The 21,288-nt window shown below is 32.4% G+C and overlaps 1 protein-coding gene across 1 annotated transcript; it reads right to left on the reverse strand.

Annotated features, from left to right (window-relative positions):
* Positions 1-11,806: 11,806 nt before the first annotated feature.
* Positions 11,807-19,155, reverse strand: LOC108912774 (tyrosine aminotransferase). Its single transcript, XM_018718152.1, has 4 exons — positions 18,870-19,155; positions 14,767-15,088; positions 13,865-14,534; positions 11,807-12,065 (listed from the first exon to the last, which is right to left on the reverse strand). The coding sequence occupies exons 1-4, from the start codon at positions 19,045-19,047 to the stop codon at positions 11,955-11,957; spliced, it is 1,281 nt and encodes a 426-aa protein (XP_018573668.1). The 5' UTR covers positions 19,048-19,155; the 3' UTR covers positions 11,807-11,954.
* Positions 19,156-21,288: the final 2,133 nt, after the last annotated feature.

Genomic DNA, 21,288 nt, shown 5'->3' on the forward strand with positions numbered 1-21,288 from the left:
AAAAAGGTCACGTCATGCAATCAGCTACTTGTCGATATAAAATTTCAAAACTTAAACACATTTTTGGTTTCATTCTAAAAAAATCAGCTAAAATATACATAGACTCCCAGCCCCTATCGCCCACCTTAATGCAGCCCTACCCCTGCCGGCGATTGAACGCGCACCCGCGGTAATTGCAGGCTACAGCCAGGGCACAGTACCTGATGAGAATCTAGCACCGTTTTAAAATAATTCGTATTCATAGCATTCTGTTCTATCAAGAAGCATTCAAATAATATTCTCAAGTTATTATTTCTCTCCAAAAAATACCCAAACCTCGAGCTCCAATTCTCTCAACTCCACGCTGAACCAAGCCTCCTAAAAGTTTCATTACCGGCGCTCCAAAGAGTCCGTACACAGTGAACCAAAGACAGTGATTTTCAGACACTAGGTATCACACCCGAATCAAGTGCCTACAGGGTGACACAAAAGCCAGAACCACGTTTCCAAGCGTCCCAAATTGGAAACCAAATTTAGTGAAGTGCTCGAACGGCTGTGTAGGTCGCAACACACCCCAAACAAATAGATTGTGGCATCCCCACCTGAGCTTCCCGTCTCATCAAGCGGGTGTACGACCCGTTGATGATCCTTAGGGAAGAGTCTAGTAGGTCCCAACGGACGGGATCCAACCAGGACGAAGTACATCCGCGTCGTGGCGCCAACGTGGGACCACCACAGGGAATAGGTAACCAATTTACCTCGTAGCCAGGTGACCAACCGAGGGCCTTAATTCTGGAAGAGACCGAGACCAATAACATTCCGCGACATTGCGCCCAACGTGGAGCTATGTTGCTGAACGAAACTGAGACTACAGAAGATCCGCGACAATAGCCTTAAAGATACTTTTTTCTCAATTTTATTTACAGTTTTAAATTGACAAATCTTCATACATACATTAACTATACTCGACGGCCGAAAATATAGATAGTGATTCATACATAATATAGAAACACTATTACCGTAAAGTCAGTTCAGAGCGAACAGCCGAGCTGAGCGGACGTGTTTGTTTGTGAGGTGAAGTGCATTGCAACGAGCAAGATCTACCTGCCTTTATTAAGGCTACGTGGAAAGAATCCCTTTCTTTCCTTTTAATCACCGACCTAATCCCCGGCTTAAGCATAGAGGCCGTCGGCATCTNTAACTGGATTTCGGCTAAGATAGTCTACATGCGCTAATTTGGGTCCAGGTCGATATTCGATGTTGAAGTCATAATCTTGCAATATCATCCACCACCTAGCTACTCGTGGATGTAAATTCTTTTTAAGAGCAGTAGCTCGAACAGAATTACAGTCAGTGTATATGGTAAAATGTGTTCCATACAGGTACACGCGAAAATGTTCCACCGCATCGACAATAGCCATGGTTTCCAAATCATAAGAATGATACTTGGATTCATAGTTTGTTGTTCGTCTGCTATAATATGCGATAGGATAAGTAAGATTATTCTCTTTTTGGAACAAAACTGCACCTATACCAATCGAACTAGCGTCTGTATGTAATTCGCTTTGCAGCTTCGGATTAAAAATTCTTAGAACAGGTTTATCAGTCAATTTTTCAATGATTAAATGTCTTGCACACTCGCACTCGTCAGACCATTCAAATGGTTCACTTTTTCGCAACAGTTTACTGATTGGAGCCGTAATAACCGAAAAACGTTCTATAAAGCGGCGAAAATAACTGGCGAGACCCAGAAACTGTCGTACACCTTTCACATCTTTGGGAGCAGGCGCTTCTTTAAGAGCTATAACTTTTCTAGTACTAGGCCGTACCGTTCCGTTGGCAATAATAACTCCAAGGTACTCTATTTGGCAAAGAAGACACATTTCGCATAATTTAATCTAAAACCCGCACTCGCTAAGGCATCTAATACCACTTTAAGATGCTGGAATCCTTCTTGTACAGTTTTTGAGGGAACCAAAACGTCATCCATGTACACGAAAGCCATATTACCCTTTAGTCCTTGTAAGGCTTTATCAATAGCGTGCTGATAGACGGCCGGAGAGTTAACGAAACCAAACGGCATTTTATTATATTCAAACAAGCCATCAGGGGTGATAAATGCAGAAAAGTGTTTCGAGTTTTCTTCAATTTCCATTTGGTGGAATCCGGACTTCATGTCCAGAGTTGTAAAGAAGCTGGCATGACATAGTGCATCAATTTGGTCCAAAATGAAAGGCAAGGGGTAGCGTTCTCTAATAGCTTTTTTATTAATTTCCCTATAATCGACGCACATTCGTAAATCGCCAGTTTTCTTTCTTACAAGCACAATTGGGCTGGCATAAGAAGACGTACTCTCTCGAATTATTCCACTGACCAATAATTCGTGGACAATTTCTTGTACTTTTATTCTTTCAGCATGTGCTAACCGCCGAGGTCGAAATGCGACTGGCACATCGTCCTTTAAACGAATTTTCAATTCACCTGTCGTTATATTAGTAGCAGTCTTTTCTTGGGCATCTAACAGAAGTTGCTTTAATTTCAGTTTTGTGTGCTCGTCCAATCCTGACATATTAGCGTCAGTAATGTTGCTGAATGTCGAAACAGTCATAATTTGAGGCGCGTTGGATAGGTCATGGTACAATTCTAGTCCATTGGAACTTTTATCGACACGTACGTGACTTTGTCCAACAACATCCCAACNGTGAAGTGATTATGTGGCAGTGAAGTGAAAGTGTGACAGTGATAATATTCGTGAGATAATTATTATAAAATATGTAAGTACCTACTTAAATAAATATATTAATAGTAAACATTACAATATTTTGCGGCGGCGTAAGCCGGGTGGTGGTGGGTTATCGATGCCCAAGAGGGCATCGTTTTATAGAAAACACTTAAAATTTAAAAACAAAATGTTACTAAAATATTTTTGAAGTTTTCTCGATAAAACCTCTAAAAATAATAGATGTTATGTTTTATTATATTTTTTCCATATTTTCTACATCATGTTGCCCGCACGCCTCATCCTCCTTACTAGTCCAAGAGCTAGCGATGAATCACTATCTATAATTTCGGCCGTCGAGTATAAATCGTAATAAAGCAGTAAAACATCTTTCCACGATGTTATTTGTTATTTTTTTTATCAATCCATGAAAATTTCTGAATATCAAAGTTTAAAAACTAAGATATTAGTAAAATATATTTCCAAGATATTTTATTATTTATTAATTTTTGTTGATCTTGAAAATTTCTAAATAATAAAATAAAATATTCTAAATGACAACAATTAAACAAAATTTACAAAATTATGCGATAGTTTTTCGGTTTACTATACCGTGACCTGTGTCGCCGCCAATTATAGAATCGCCTTTCACTTCCTTATCCTTAGCTAGTAATCTTTGACCAGCCCTTGTTTTTCTCGGGCTAGGCTGTGTGGAGGAAGATCCTCTATTAGAACTGCTAGACCTGTCCTGATATTCATTTCGGTTTTTGTTGGTTCTAAAGTCGCTACGGACGAAACTTCTTAACACTGTTAGAGGCAGCTTCGTTGGACATAATTGATGTACATCTAGAAAATTTCTAGGTTTGTGTAAGTAATTAATTTAACTTTCTTGCGACGTCGCGAAAGCAATAAAACGAATCTTGTATTCTACGAGTACGAGTAACATTAAATGTACGAAATTCCTTATAAAAAGCGAATCTCGCGATCGTGAAAATACCTCTTGTCTCTACGTACACAAAAGTTACCACCACAAGAATCTATAGACAATCACTTTAAAGTTATTGTATTGTTTCTCTTCCTACGAAAGCCAATATAAATAATAGATTTTCCTGTTAATACATCATACATTGCATATTGAAGTCGACATGTCTCGAATACAATTAAATATTGGGAAAAACTTTATATTACAAAAATTAGTCAATATTTAACGATCTTTAAGATGGACTGCATTTCCATGTTCCAGGGATCAAAAAAATTTTTAGTATTGCCACGTCATCTATAGAGACATATTTGAACTAACAGTTCTAACTACAATTTGAAGCTATTAGAGCAACCTAACAACCCCAGTTTCCAGAACTAAAATAAATTTCTTCATTTCGGAAATATTGGCAGTGGGAGTGTTAAATGGCATACCCTATATATATATATATGTTAAATGAGAGAGGGTTTCTACCCCAAATAAATTCCACTTAGGTCCTTTTACAATACCTATTTTATTTTACAACTACGTCACATTTAATTTACTCCGCCCCATTACGTCTCTCTACGTCGACTGGTGTTTCTCCCCGCTTTTCTCGTCGATCTCGTCCGTCTGCCATCGAGTGGTTTCGTAGCCGTTGCGTAGTCGCAGATCGCAGATGCCTTAAGTAGGAAGATAGTCCGCAGTAGGGATCATGTCAGGGTTTAAGAACCCCTAAAGTACACCACCGTTAACATATATATATATAGGTATATGTGTATTTATAAAATATTTCATCACGGTAGATTAGCCAACACAATTACCTACAATAAAAAAAAATTAATTTTTACTGTTTAGTTCCTAAGCTAAAGCTACTTAGCATTGTGCGCCTGTCAGCCGTACTCGTACATTATTCAACATATCGACATAAAACAAAAACGTACGTGTGGGGTAAACCTTTAACTTTAAGTAAACAATTGTTTAAATTTACTATATAGTTGCATATTTCAGGGGATAAACTAAGGAATTTTAAGAACTACCCAAAATCAATCACCCTATGCTAGCTCAAAGAAAGCGCCCGAAAAATTCGATTTGTGCAAATAACAGACACGCATTTTGTTATACAAACAAATAAGAAAGGAGGTCTACTTCTAATAATTAAATTTTGCAACTGCCAACTGCCCTTTTTAACTTTTAGAACTAACTTTTTTTTAAAACTAACCCTTAGATTATGCGCTGGCATAATTCTAATAGTATACAAGCGGAACGCGCTCGAAAATGAAACTTTCACCGACCGTCGCGTCGTCCGGGACGTGTGGTGGGGGGTCAGCAGGGGACGCGCGCGCGTCGTTCGAAATGCGACGCTGGTTATTGACTTTTCTCGGCTTTTACTTGACCAAAAAATGTGCTTTTTTTCAAATCGATGTATCAAAAAGAGAGGAACACAACTGTGCCGATAAAAATTAGAAATTCTAGAAACTTTTAAAGCAGTTTTATAGTTATTAAAAATTTCCGCCAATTTTACATTGTTTTTTAAAATATTTACAAGTTTTTTCTTACCCTGTTTAAGAAATGCCGACGTAGCATCGCAACCAGTGAATAAATTTAAATTAAATTAATGCAATTAAATCTCTAATTTCAGTGTAGTTAAAACTGTTGCCGGTACATATTTTTTCAGTTGCTTTATCTTTGACTGGCTTTTAGAATTTCAACATTTTATCGGTATTGAAATTTTATTTTTTATTGGTAACAAACTATACTAAGTACGAAAAATTTTTTTTATTTATGAGTTTTGAAAAAATTAAATAGATTCAGTTTAAAGATAATTAAAAAATCTTAGAAACAGGTTCTTTCGTTATTTTTCAGTTTTCGACAAAATGTTATAAATTCAATTTTTGTTCAAAATTTTCGAACTCTCCAAATCACTCAAATAAATANAGCAGTTTTATAGTTATTAAAAATTTCCGCCAATTTTACATTGTTTTTTAAAATATTTACAAGTTTTTTCTTACCCTGTTTAAGAAATGCCGACGTAGCATCGCAACCAGTGAATAAATTTAAATTAAATTAATGCAATTAAATCTCTAATTTCAGTGTAGTTAAAACTGTTGCCGGTACATATTTTTTCAGTTGCTTTATCTTTGACTGGCTTTTAGAATTTCAACATTTTATCGGTATTGAAATTTTATTTTTTATTGGTAACAAACTATACTAAGTACGAAAAATTTTTTTTATTTATGAGTTTTGAAAAAATTAAATAGATTCAGTTTAAAGATAATTAAAAAATCTTAGAAACAGGTTCTTTCGTTATTTTTCAGTTTTCGACAAAATGTTATAAATTCAATTTTTGTTCAAAATTTTCGAACTCTCCAAATCACTCAAATAAATAATGATGAGAGAATAAACTTACGAGTTTATCATTTTACTCCGCTGTGCTTTCTGCGGAAATATACAATTACTGCTTTATACAATTCTCTTCCTGATAATTTTAAAATTTTTAATATTAACAAATTCAAGTATAAATTTAAATTATATCTATTGAGTGGACAGCTGATTTTATGATTTTATAGTTTATAGTTGAGGATTTTTATTTTAAACTTTTGATTATTGTTAGGTAACTGTATTTTATTTTAATTGTGTTATGGATATTTTTCTAAGCGATTGTCTGTTGTTTTTTTTTATGTATTTGAAGTTACATGCTATCGCATACACATGGTTGAGTGTGAATAGCTTTTGCTAGACTTCGCCATGAGTTTGCGAATTTTTCCCTGTATTTTTTCTATTTCTTTATTTTATATTTGCATTATCTGCTTCTAATAAAGACGATTTATTATTATTNAATGGTCCATGGTATCTGGGTTTCAGTTTTCCTCCGCCTGTTTGAGAATCCTCAACAGCGACTAGATCATTTTTTTCAAATAATTTTGCCGCATAGCTGGACACATCGAAGTGTCGAGCCCGCTGATCTCTAATTTTATTCATTCGCATTCGTGCTTGCGAGACGGCATCATCAGGATCAACGTCATTTCTATTGATCAACACATCTGGAAGAAACTGCTGAGTTGCCGGTAGTTTCGGATTTAAACCACAGTGCAAGGTAATGGGAGAAACCCCAGTAGTTGAATGAACCGTTGTATTTAGTGTAACTTCTATATCTGATAACGCGGCTACCCATGTCTTCTTTCTCGGCGGTCAGTGTAGCGCGGAGCAAATTGAATAAAGTTCTCATTATTCGTTCAACTTGGCCGTTGCCTCGCGGCATCCCAGTAGCAATATGATGGAGCTGCACATTTTGTTCGCTTAGGAAATTTTTAAACATTGCCGAAGTGAAGGTTGCACCTCTATCAGCAATAATGCGGCGGGGTTTTCCGAGGTCAGTAAATGCTGAGTGCAAAGCTTTTATTGTATATTCAGAGGTCTTTTTCGTGATTGGTTTCAAAAGAGAGTATTTTGAAAAGGCATCCACAATTACTAATATTTGTGTACACCCATTAGATTTGACAAGTGGCCCTGCATGATCTATGTGCCACGTATCTAATATATCCCTAGGTTTTTCTCCTTTTTGCCAGAAACCACTTCGTCGTCCAGTGTGAGATTTTCCTAGGACACAGGCCTTACAATTTCTTATGTATTTTTTTAGACATTGTCCCATCCTTGGCCATTGCAGATCTTCACGCATTTTTGCAATGCATTTGTCCCATCCAATATGTGAAGATTGATCATGGTACAGCTGCATTGTTTTCAAACGAGCCGCAATTGGGACAAAACACTTAAATGGTTCAGTTTTTGTCACTATTAGTCCATCATTTACTGTATAGTCAGTATACTCCGACGGATTTTCCTTTACATTTTTACAAAATTGGTCATATTGTTGAAAGTCTTTTAAAGTTGTGCACGATTTAGTTATGTCCTTTAAAACGCTAACACTTTTAACTGGATTTCGGCTAAGATAGTCTACATGCGCTAATTTGGGTCCAGGTCGATATTCGATGTTGAAGTCATAATCTTGCAATATCATCCACCACCTAGCTACTCGTGGATGTAAATTCTTTTTAAGAGCAGTAGNGTATATATTTTTTCAGTACCCTAAGGCAATTTCTAAGAAATTTGTGAGCATTTACAAATGTTTTCAACGACAATATGGGAGTAATATAGAACTTTTATAGAAAGCGTATCTTATTCTAAAGTAGAAAGTGAATATATTAAACAAAATTGTAGTAAAGTTAAATAAGTTTCAAAATAAAGTTTCCTCGTTGTAAAAGTTCTATAATTGCTTCTCCAGATTACATTAAAACATCTTAACAAAAGATCTTTATGAACACACTAGACAGTGTAATAAGCCTTATTGCTGAATAATTTGCTGTAGGTATATACCTAATATGTTTATAAAACATCTTAATCTTAAAGTCTTAAGACGATATATGAGTTATGTATAGCTAAATGAATGTTTATAAAATGTTGATAAAATACATAAACTTGTGTTGTTGATTAACAATCTGATAGAGTTCTCTGAGAACCTTTATAAAGTGTTAATAGAACCTTCATATGATGGTTTTATAATTCAATTTCAAGAACTTTCTAAAGTTAAATTTCAATCGCTCAATTGTGATACGACCTAATTAGTTTCCAATACAACATTAATAAAATAAATAAGACTATATTTGTGTTACTATGTACCAAAATTTAGTTATACATTGCATAGCATTTAAATAGTTTCGGAAAACGAATAACCATTATGAATATTGAAATGATAATGTTAATGTAAGTTAAAGAAATAATCATCCGAAAATAGTTCATTCTTTAGAATAAAATAGAACAGATATTTTTTTTATAAATACCACATGAAATTATAAGTAGCGATCAAATTTACAAAAGCAATTTTTTAGAGTCTTTAGAGGACTCTCCGCTACAGGTTAACATTTTTATAACCATTTTCTGTGGATTTTTACATGCCAGCTTTTAATGAAATAAATCATCATGTCTACTTCAAAGGTCTTCGAAGATATTATCTACTTTAACAAATGTACTCGTATATTCACATTTCAAAGTATATCCGAATATGTGTTTTTAAGTTAATGAGACCGTGGAAAAAATAGTATATACCATTCAGGAGAGATGCTATTTTGTCCTCGGTGCATTGTAGCCCTCGGGCTTCAAATTGCACCTCTGCCAAAATAACGCATTTCTCTCCCTTATAGTATAATGTACTATTTTTTAAAACTCCACTATCACAAACTAATTTATAAAAGACATAAGAACATTTCGACAACTAATATTAGAAGAATTATAGACAAAAAGTTTAAGCACCGAAAACATTTTCCCCAACATTTATGTGATCACTATAGCTCTATTCTATACCCAGAATGGGCAAGGGTTTATAAACACATTTTATAATTTATAGGTGATAACACTTACATTTATAAAACTTATAAAGCTCATAAGGAAAAATGCATATGCATGAAATATGTAGATATGTATGTAATGTACCTACACGAGAACATGGTAATATCACAGCTTAATAAGCTGTGGTAATATAATAGTTTCTGTTTTCATTATTTAAAAAACTTACTGGCATCATAGAAGTCATATAAAATAAAGTAATAATTGTAATTGTTTCATATCTTAACGACTATGTTAATTGTTAATCAAATTTCCTTGTGATATTAGCACTACAAACCAATACTTACTCAAAATACTCAAAATTTACTGTAAATTAGTGTGTCGCCACAAAGATTAGTGTAATTTTTGTTTGAGATATGACAAAATGGTACTAAAAAAATTTATCAGTGTGTGTGCGCAAAATTTTAATATCATAAACCTGCTGTCTATTTTGACGTTTTGCTTGATTTCAGATTTTTCTCAGAGTAGGCATATGATATTGAGTTTTTTATTCTGAGAAACATTTTGTCTAGACCTACGTACACATTGAAATTTTCCATACATATCTAATGTTTCATCCTAACAAAATATTTTTATTAATATTTTGCTACCTCCTGCTGAAATGGTACTATATTGGTCATAAAATCAAATTTTTCTAAATTTCTAATTAGCACGATAAAAATCCTTTATAAAAATTACTATATTTCCATTTTTGCAAAAAACGCCAAAATTGTAATTATGTATAAAAAATATTTTCCTATAATTCCACATAAAAATGTGATAGTTTCATTGCAGTAAAATTTAATCATATTGTTCTATCGAATTCTACAATTTATATCTAACTACCTCTGTAGTAGAAAGTACGAAGTATATATTGTAATAGTATATTACGTAATAAGTGTTGTAAAAAGCATTTTACGCACGAATGGAAAAGTTAATTCTATGAGTGCGTAATTGCATTACACCACGTCACGTATTACGTACTATACTTTACCTACGACCACTACTGTAAATACTTAAAAACACACCGTCTGCGATCAATGTAAAATTCCTATTTTACGTACGGTAAAAAAATCGCACAGCTTGGTAAAAAAATCGTACAGTTTTCCTAGCAACCGCCTAGCAACGGTCAATACAAACAGTATTGTATTGACCGTTGCTAGGCGGTTGCTAGGAAAACTGTGCGATTTTTTTACCGTACGTATCATGAATCTTACATTGATCGCAGACGGTGTGTTTTTAAGTATTTACAGTAGTGGTCATAGATAAATATATTTACTAGAACACATTTTCCCATATTTGTTTTTGATTAAATTATTTGCAGAAATATTTTTAAAAATATGAGACCTAACCTAACCTTGACATGCGAAGTAAGAGTTTACCTATCTTTTGCTTTTACGTCATACTTATTAGATTTTAGGATAGCCATATATGCGAACGTGTTAAGCGTTGTTCTTGTAATTCATTCTGGTTGTGAATAATTGCAGAAAACAGATTACAATAAACGGATTTGCTCGAAAAAGTGAAAAATATTAATATAACGTTAAAATGTCTTATTTTTGGCACTTATTAGTTGCAAAGTGTTAGTAACATGTAAATACATAAGTTGTAACCATCTTTAGAAATTCGTTTGTGGTATATATTTTTTCAGTACCCTAAGGCAATTTCTAAGAAATTTGTGAGCATTTACAAATGTTTTCAACGACAATATGGGAGTAATATAGAACTTTTATAGAAAGCGTATCTTATTCTAAAGTAGAAAGTGAATATATTAAACAAAATTGTAGTAAAGTTAAATAAGTTTCAAAATAAAGTTTCCTCGTTGTAAAAGTTCTATAATTGCTTCTCCAGATTACATTAAAACATCTTAACAAAAGATCTTTATGAACACACTAGACAGTGTAGTAAGCCTTATTGCTGAATAATTTGCTGTAGGTATATACCTAATATGTTTATAAAACATCTTAATCTTAAAGTCTTAAGACGATATATGAGTTATGTATAGCTAAATGAATGTTTATAAAATGCTGATAAAATACATAAACTTGTGTTGTTGATTAACAATCTGATAGAGTTCTCTGAGAACCTTTATAAAGTGTTAATAGAACCTTCATATGATGGTTTTATAATTCAATTTCAAGAACTTTCTAAAGTTAAATTTCAATCGCTCAATTGTGATACGACCTAATTAGTTTCCAATACAACATTAATAAAATAAATAAGACTATATTTGTGTTACTATGTACCAAAATTTAGTTATACATTGCATAGCATTTAAATAGTTTCGGAAAACGAATAACCATTATGAATATTGAAATGATAATGTTAATGTAAGTTAAAGAAATAATCATCCGAAAATAGTTCATTCTTTAGAATAAAATAGAACAGATATTTTTTTTATAAATACCACATGAAATTATAAGTAGCGATCAAATTTACAAAAGCAATTTTTTAGAGTCTTTAGAGGACTCTCCGCTACAGGTTAACATTTTTATAACCATTTTCTGTGGATTTTTACATGCCAGCTTTTAATGAAATAAATCATCATGTCTACTTCAAAGGTCTTCGAAGATATTATCTACTTTAACAAATGTACTCGTATATTCACATTTCAAAGTATATCCGGACAATCCTCCATATTTTTTTATTTCGGCTACCCGAATAGGGAGTTAAAATTTGGCGAATTAATCCTGAAGCACTCTGTACAGTATCTAAATGAAATGTTAAATTCTTGTTCTTTAAGAATTGTTGTTTCGAAATAACTACGACAGTTACTTGATAACTTAACATTTATTGCTTATATTTACATATAATGTGGAATGTTTATATATAACACAAACAAGTTTTTAAAACTCGTTTAAGAGATGCTGAGTTAAGAGGTAGATTTGGTATAAATTAACTAGGTACTAAAGTTTGTTATCAATTCCCATAATAACGATTACAAAATTCTGCAATACGTTCGCATGCTTCTTGCAGAAGGTCTCTAGGAACCGTCAGCACAATTCGCATAAATCCAGGAATTGCAAAACACTGAAAATAGATATTGAAAATAACTACAGGGTATTCCTGATATGCATGTACCAGCGAGTCGCCCTAGATTTTTAAGGTCAAACTATTAAAATGAAATTTCTTATGTATTATTTAACGATGAGACTTCTCTTACGAAAACAGGTAGCTTTAATTTACATAATGAACACTCATGCAGTAGTAGAGTGGTATTTTCAATGAAGTTTTAGAATTAATGTATGGACGGAAATAGTTGAAAATAATTTGATTGGCCCAGCAAGATTACCAACGACTTTACCCGTTAAGCTAGAGGATGTTCCCCTACTTATAAGAAGGGAAATGTGGTTCATGTATGATGATGCTCCTCCTCCGTTTACAATAAATGTTCATGTTCAATGTCCATCTGCATGAACAGTTTGAAAACAGATGGATTGGTAGAGGAAACTATACCTCAATCCAATGGGCAGCACCTTTGCCACATCTGAATCCTTTGGACTTCTTTTTATGGGGTGCGTTAAAAGCTCAAGTATATGAAACTCCAGTTGCTGTTTTGGAAGCGCATAATAACTGGATTTGTTCCTTAAAAAAGTACTTGAGTACTTGAGAGGGTATATTTTAATTTTATTTGCCGGCTGCATGTGACGGTTGATTTTTTTGCGATTAAACGATATGGGATATCAAAATCTTGGGACAGAATTTATTTAAAAAATTTTAGCTTTCACCAGAGAATTGTGACATAAATATAAAAAAATATATGAACATTTTTTTAACTGAGGTATCTAGTTTAAAGCATTCATGCAAGTCGATAATTAACATTAATTGCATCAGGATACGCCTTTTATAAATATATTTTCATATACCAAATTTTAGTTTAATCGTTCAACGCTTTTCCGTTGTTGTGATGGTTATCGATATTTTTTCAACAAATTTTGGCGACAACTAGCACCGTTACGATGCGTTTTTGCATATAGGTAAATTAGCGTAAATCGTCATAATTTGACCTTAACAATCTAGGATGACTCGCTGGTACATGCATTTCAGGGACACCCTGTATTACTTAAAAATCTTAAAATCCTATAATTTTAAATTACCGTTAAAATATTAAAATAATTATTTTTTAAACACAAAAATCTGAATAAGTAATAAATAATAAAAGAAACGATAAATAAACAATAATACTAGATTTCCAAGAAACAATGGGAAGTAAAAAAAAGTTGGTTAATATATTGCCACATCTAAGAATGAAATCATATCGCACACCCACATAATCCATATTGTAACTAAATAATAAATGATTGTAAATATTAATGATTATTTTCCTGAATAAAGAATGTAAAAATTTAAAGAAAGAAAAAAAAATACTATTAGAAACTATTCGAACGCTATCATTCATTTTTGGTTTTGATTTTCTACAAAATATGTGTGCACTTTTTGTCTAAATACTCGTATATGGCTCTAATTTCTTCGGATGTGAACTTGGTAATTTTTTATTTATTATTTTTTTCAAGCTATCTCAATGTTGACTTGTTATTATCGTAGAGCAAGATTTATCGTTTTTTCATTAAACAGAAAATACAAAGAATACATTATAAAATTCAAATAATTATTTAGAAATGAATTAAAATATTACTTACATAATATTCTACATTGTTTTTTGAAATAAAGCATCTATCTTTTATTTCTGCCATTATATTTTAACTATGCATTTTATTTTTTTACACCCTGTACAATCACAACACATATTACGTTGAAACACGAAGAACATTTTCTTTCACAGAGATTAATAATCAGTAAAATTCATTATCATTATTATGTTTTCATACCTCTCCTGGTAGACAAAATACTGACTCCTCCTCCATCATCTTCTGTGCAAATTCCAGTCCGTTTGCAAACATAGTAAATTTATTCATCTGAATTTCCACTATCATGTATATAGTTCCTTGTGGCATAAACGGGCTCAACCCCCTAACATTCTTCAGACCCTCATAAGTCAGCTGTGCATTTTCGTACAAAGTAGAAATCAATTCGTCGTGGAAACTCTGAGGGGTATTTTGCAATATAGACGGAAGGGCTCCTTGTATTAAAGTGTTGCTTCCAATTGTTCTTTGGCATAAACACACGAGTGCTTTTCGTACATTATCGAATGCGCCTATTTCATCATGCACTACTATCCAGCCAACCCTCCATCCTGGTACGAGAAATCTTTTAGCCAAACCTCCACAAATTAAGATAGGTACCTGGGAATTTAGCGAAGCCGTGGATACGAATTTTTCTCCGGGGAACACGATCTGTTCGTATATTTCGTCGGCGATCACGGGAACCTTGTGCCTGTGGGCTATTTCTAAGATACTTCGTATGTGTTCTTCATTGAACACTGAACCACAGGGATTCGAAGGATTGTTTAAAATAATAGCCGCCGTATTTTGATCTATCTGAGACTCCAGATGATGCAAATCAGCTTCCCAGTCGTTTTCAGGAATCAGATTGTAGTATCTGCAAACAAAGACAGTAAAAATAAGTATTTAATTCACTAAATTAACAGTACTATAATTATTATTTATGGTCATAACAGAATGTAGAACTTCTGCCAAGTTGGAAAAAGTCAAAGAAATTGTAATATACTGTAACCTTTACCTGTATTAAGCACAATTTCTACAAATTTTTATCATTTCAATAGTGACAGCATTAGTACAGCATATGTTAGCATCTCGACTGCGAAACTTACCTAACAGATACTCCTAGGGCTTCAGCTAAGGTTCTATATATAGGAAATCCGGGCCGGGGCATTAAAATGTTATGATTCTTGGTGCCATCGGCGAGAACGGTTATACAATGTTCTAAAGAAGAAGAACATCCACTGCACAAAATCACATCTCTGGGATCTACATCCACATTATCATGAGAAAGGTATTCTGCAACTGCAGCTCGAGCGTTTTCGTACCCTACACTGGGTGCATATCCATTGCACAAACCTTCCTCTATTATGTCTATTACAGATTGGATGGTTTCTGGAGATGGTTTCAGATTACCATAAATGGTAGGATCACCTATAAAAGGTAAGAAATTTCAAAGTGCCCGATTTTAAAGGTAGAGAGATGTGTTTTTTAAAGTACGCTATTTGCATTTTTCTTAAATATTCATCAAGGTGTAGCTAAAATGCTTTATCAAATTCTAATAACAGATTGTACATTATAAATTAAGAAACAATTTGATATCAATATGTATCCGCAAATGTTTCGTTTTCTACATATATGGTTAAAATTATAAGAAAAAAATACACATTATTCTTGAAAAGAAAAAATACAGCTAAAGCTATTTCATTAGACATTTTTCATCATCACTTTGATATATAGATTTTTATAAATGTCATATCCTCTGAAATGGTTCCTTGGATCATTTTAGAAAAAATAAAAACAAAAAACAAGAAAACACAGTTTGTTTCATATACATATTTCATGCAATGCAACATGCGTTGTTTCATGTTATTTATTTGACAAATTATTTGAGTTTTGATGTCTAACAGCACCAGTGCTGTGAAGAGATAAAGAACTACAAAAACATAATTCCAAAATTAGAAGATACAAATGACGAAGGACATCAATTTCAAATTAAATTTATTAAAACTGTGGAGAATATTGTAACATATAGGTATCCAAATCGTTTTTTTCCCAACTAAATTCCCATATGATAAATCAAAGTAGGAACCAGTATCAGTTTTTTGTAATTGTCTGGGTAGGCATTATGGATGATTTCTTAATTGGTACCTTTTTTCTATCATTGAGATTTAATGGCGATACTTATAGAGAATGTTTTCAAAATCAGATGAATGAACTCCTGGAAGATGTTCAAATTGCAGCCAGACAGAGAACAGTGTTTATTCACAACGGAGCAACAGTTCATTTCAGTAGAGTTGCTAGTAACTGTTCAAATGAAATTTTTTTCAACCGATGGATCGGACGAAATACACTATGTATAGCCAGCTCGATCTCCTGACTTAAATCTGCTTGATTTTTTTTATAGGGCTATCTCATCTCCAGTGTCTATGAAATACTAGTAGAAAATGAATCCTAAATGAACCTCAGCAAGTAAGATAAATGCTAGGAATCTTTAAAAATTACGACAGTCTTTAGAAAGAAAATGTAGGACACTTTTTTTATTAGAAATATGCCAGAACATTTAATGCGCCTAATAATTTTTCTGAAAACCCAGTGACGTAACTTTTTTTTTAATTTTGAATGATAAGCCTCCTCCCGAATTTCCACTAGTAATTGACAGATTTATATAGAAATATACCGAATAGCCTTTTATTATAGTTACATCATTTCCCCAAATTTTCTCAATCTAGGTCAAACAACTTCAGAGGTAATAGAAAAAATGTGATATTTTTCAAAAACTTTAACACCCTCTGTGTTGGAAATCAGTAACTTTAGGATCCTGGTTTATTAAGGCTTTTGGGCCTAAAACTACTCGAGAAATCACCCCCGGGCTTAAAATATACCCTTTATATTTTTTTTCATGTTCTAGAAATTTCGGGGCCTTTAAAATGTATCTCAAACCAAATCAGATATCAGTAATGTTCTAGGAAACATCAAAATAAATTTATTACAAAAAGTTCTTCCGTTTATTGTTTTTACAGTTATATAATATATAACTCATATAATATATAACATATGTAAAATATTCGTTTTACAGACTCCTTTTACTCAAAAGTAAATAGTAGATTTTAATTCTAAAGAAATTCTATTAAAATTTTCTGCAACTACTTCTACTTAATTTTTCAGAAACAAAAAGGCGTTACAAATCAATTTATAACCTAGCAGAATTGTTCCCCAAGATATCAAATATTCGCCCAAACATTTTGGGAATATCCTGTAGATTTTAAATGTTGGAAAAGGATTATTTATTTATGTGTTTTTTAACTGGTATACTGTATTATTAAATTCTAAAGGCTTGTTGGAACATTTAAAACTACATACATCATAGGTTTTACATTTGAAGAACTGGTATACTGTATTATTAAATTCTAAAGGCTTGTTGGAACATTTAAAACTACATACATCATAGGTTTTACATTTGAAGAACTGGTATACTGTATTATTAAATTCTAAAGGCTTGTTGGAACATTTAAAACTACATACATCATAGGTTTTACATTTGAAGAGAGCATAATTTTTTAAAAAGAATTACTTTTATATATTCCCTCTTTTCAAGTCCATCCCTTAATACACTGTACATGTATATTTATAGGCAACATACATAGGAATGTATATCCAAAAAATAATAATAAAATACCTACCTAGTTCAAAAGTTTTAAAAAATTAAAAATAGTAGCTTTACTATTTCTCACAAAGTAAAAAATGTTAATGGCAATGATTTTTCCGACTTTTAATGGTATTGAAAACAAAAAATTCCCGCATGTGCATTTTTTGTGAAATTAATAGTTTTAGGTTTTGAATCTTGCTTTAGATATATTCAACTGTGTGATAAGTTTATTTTAAACAATGCATGCTGATATAGATATTCCTAAAAATGTTATAACATCAACTTATTTCTGAAATAATAACAATCCACAATTTTGTTTACCTACATGACTTCCTTTAACTGTTATAAGTAATTAAATTTAAAATAAGAATCACGTTTTTTTCATCAATTTTCAACACCCTGTATCCCAAAAAAGCTTCTGTGAACACATACTTCGGCATCTACCTACATGAAGTTTATTTCTTAATTTGTAAAACAGAATCAACCTTAAAAATTTGGCCAAAAATTTTAGTCACACCTTGTATAAAATTGAATTTAGCTGAATTTATACCCACATATTTCGAATATCTATAATAGAAATAGAATAGAAATAGTATGTTCAAATCCTATATTTTTCTTTTGGGAATATTTCAAAAATCATTGACCGAAAAGGAAGATTAACAATTAAATCTGAATTTACGGAGGTAGGTATTTTACAGCAGTAGAACAGAATTTTAAAATTACGAAAAAGAAGTATTTAGGAAAATTCAAAATTTTCAAATAAAAAAACTACTAACGGCATTAACTTTATTTCGTTTCTTTTCAATATAAATTAATATACGAACTGCGTTATCATGCAATTTTTATTAATCATCGAGGAGTTGTTTCTATAAATGAGCATGACAACCAACTGAAAATGATGATACACTGTAAGACAAACATATTACACATTTTATATTTTTGGGATGATACTATTTAGAGCTGTTTTTAATGTTTAGCTCAATATTTTGCGTTCTCACATAATTAAATGCCAAACCAAAATCGGGCTAAAACTGTTGGTTATTTAATTGCAATGTAAAATAAGTCAAATTTTTATAATGCAAAAGTTCAGTTTTCACGTATATATTAAATAGAAAGCAACATTAGTAACAAAAAATACAATAATATAATGCGTATTTCAATCATCATAACGATTTGCAAATAACTAAAATATGCATATCAACTTTGAACTTTGGAGATACATCCGTGTCCAACAGCATTTTTAACTGATTTCCAAAATTATTTTATTAGCTAAACGTTTTCAGAGAGCTTGGTAATCATATTTGTTTTTCTGAATATCCATCTTACTCTAAAATTCACTATCATCAAATTACATTTTTTCTAATGCACAACTTTGGTGCAATTCTTACTAATAATGTTAACATATACATACTGTCGGAAATCTTGATAGTAATGGCAATTTTTTCAAAAATTCGTGGAAGAAACAAAAAATTAAATTTACAGTTCAAAGCACACTATCCAATTGAACAACATAATAGGTACACCATGTCAAAAAAAACGAAATATGAAGTATTAAAAAATACTCACCTAAAGACAAAGCGATGACGGGTTTTTCGGGATTGGGTTTGAGGTCCAAGTTATCAACAATTTCCCTAATAAAATTTTTACAATTTTTCGCTGTGGTCGAGGGTTCGACTTTCCAGATTTCGGGTTTGCTTTCAGTAATGTTCAAACTATTCTTTTCTTTAAGTTTGTTGTCCAACATGCTCACACAAGAGATACTTTAATATTCCGGTTTCGCAAGTATTTGTTTAGTATACGTATTTCCACAACTGAACGATATCAACCGCTTGAATAATCTAAACGTTCTACAGATAGGGACAAGTATTTAAATAAGCGTTTTTTTGCTTATTAATTTTATTATATAGAAAACATATACCTATAATATGCTAATTTGGTTAGTTCTACAACGCGTGTATTTAAGACGTATTATTTTCAAGAAAATAAAATAAACAACTTATGCACCACATTTTCAAAACATTTGTTTATACAGAGTATTTCCTAATGGCGCACAGAAAGTCAGGGGCAAATTATGTGACTAAAATTAAGATAATATCGTTAAATAATTATAGGATCCCAATATCTCCGATTTCCAGCCACAGGGTTTTCAAAATGAAAAAAAAGACGAAATATAAAATTTTTAATTTTTGAACCGCTTTAGATATTACTAACGATTTTTTTTAAATACATTAGTACCTATAATATGAAACAGTTCCAGTTTACATAAATCTCCAGTGGAGAAGTAATGGATACTGTCATGATTTCTTCACAAAAAAATGTATCACTTTGTATAATATTACAAACAAAATTTAAGTCTTCAAATAAATGCTCCATTGCATTCTCATTTGTTATGCCTCCACACTTTTTCGCATCCTTCTTAGCAACAAAACTGATTTTCTTAACAAGTGTATTTTTTACTTATTTTAAACGGTATTAATTTAATTCAAACAAATTCAAGAAAATCTTATCAAACATGCAAAAGATATTCAACATCACGTACAAGATTGTTAACTGCTGATACTTCGGGAAATAACTAGTACTCCATTCCATGGGTTACATGCCCCAGCTATGATATTGTATTACACCACGCTAATACTCATTAAACTGTTAGTAATAAATAATTATCCAAAATTAAATAAATTAAAAATTAAAATTTATAGATAAACCTGATATGTTTACTTAGTAAAATGGGCATACAAAAAATTTTTTTAGATAGAAAAACAATTATAATAAAAAATTAACTGGATTCAAGTCTGGTGATTAAGGCGACCAAGGTTGACATGACGAATTGCTCATTTAAATATGCACTAGCAATCACACTAAAACATGGGGGAATCCCATTGTGCATAAACCATATCCGTTGTCTGAGTACAATGGGAACATCTTCAAACAGTTTAGGTACCAAAACGTTTTCAAGAAAATGGTACGAATCACCAATAAGGTCTTCTAGTCAAAACATCACCAATAATACCCAACAATACATTTGCAGATAACTGACATTGTTGAAATTCTACTATTGGAGTGGAGATCTGTATCCAAATGGAAATTAATTATAGCTTTTCTTGAAAAAGTGGTAGTAGTAGTAGGAAAAAGTAGTAAACAGTATGTCAGCGGTAAAATGTATATTTTCTGCAAAACACAATGGCAAAATTGTAAGCAGCAGTAAGGTTTGAACTTGGGACACGAGCGGTGCAATGGCAATAAAGAAGCTGACAAGCTAGCCAGGAGTACATCGGGTCTCAATATTTTTGGACCCAATTCCTCCAGTGTGCTTCCGTTGTAAGCACTCGCTGAAATTATCAAGGAAAACATCCACAAAGAATTTATCAAACGGTGGGATGATACAAATAGCTGTTAATTCGCTAAGGAGTCTTAGAATACCCCTGAAAACATACCTGGCCACATCTATAGGTCAAATCTTCGCCTAGTGACAGGTATTCAAACTGGACATTGCTGGCTAAGGAAGCACCTTCACAACATTAGGAAGTGTGAAACAGATCTTTGTAGGGGTTGTGAACAGGAAGACGGGACAGTACTATATATACTATGGGAATGCACTGCCGTCTCGTCAACAAGAGAATCCGTGTTGGGATAACGTTGGCCTTCTCCTATATTAGAAAGATCCCCCTGAGTAACGTCACCATCTTTTTCTCTGTAATAGGTTGGTTAGCGGCTTAGGTGGATTGATCTCCTAATGCGAGGAAATACAAGGGACTCAATGGGGCCTGAGTGCTGTAGCTTTTAAGTCACCCTTCCTAAAATTTCAGAATTCCACAATGAGTATTATGGAAATTAGTTCTACTTCTCGAAAAAGCAGCCTCATCATTAAACAGTATGTTAGCGGAAAAGTGCACATTTTTCTACAAAATCAAATGGCAAAATTGTAAGCGAGAGAGATAATCTTGTGTTAGTAAGGTTTCAACTTGTTGATCTTTGAGAATTGACC

This window comes from Anoplophora glabripennis, unplaced genomic scaffold (genome assembly GCF_000390285.2).
Source record: "Anoplophora glabripennis isolate ALB-LARVAE unplaced genomic scaffold, Agla_2.0 scaffold858, whole genome shotgun sequence".
Lineage (NCBI taxonomy): Eukaryota > Metazoa > Arthropoda > Insecta > Coleoptera > Cerambycidae > Anoplophora > Anoplophora glabripennis.

Coding starts and splice junctions, on each gene's coding strand:
- LOC108912774 (XM_018718152.1), bottom strand. CDS start 19,047: ATGTTGGACAACAAACTTAAAGAAAAGAATAGTTTGAACATTACTGAA. Junction 15,089..18,869: donor CGTCATCGCTTTGTCTTTAG/GTGAGTATTTTT, acceptor TACCTTTTATAG/GTGATCCTACCATTTATGGT. Junction 14,535..14,766: donor GCCCTAGGAGTATCTGTTAG/GTAAGTTTCGCA, acceptor CTTTGTTTGCAG/ATACTACAATCTGATTCCTG.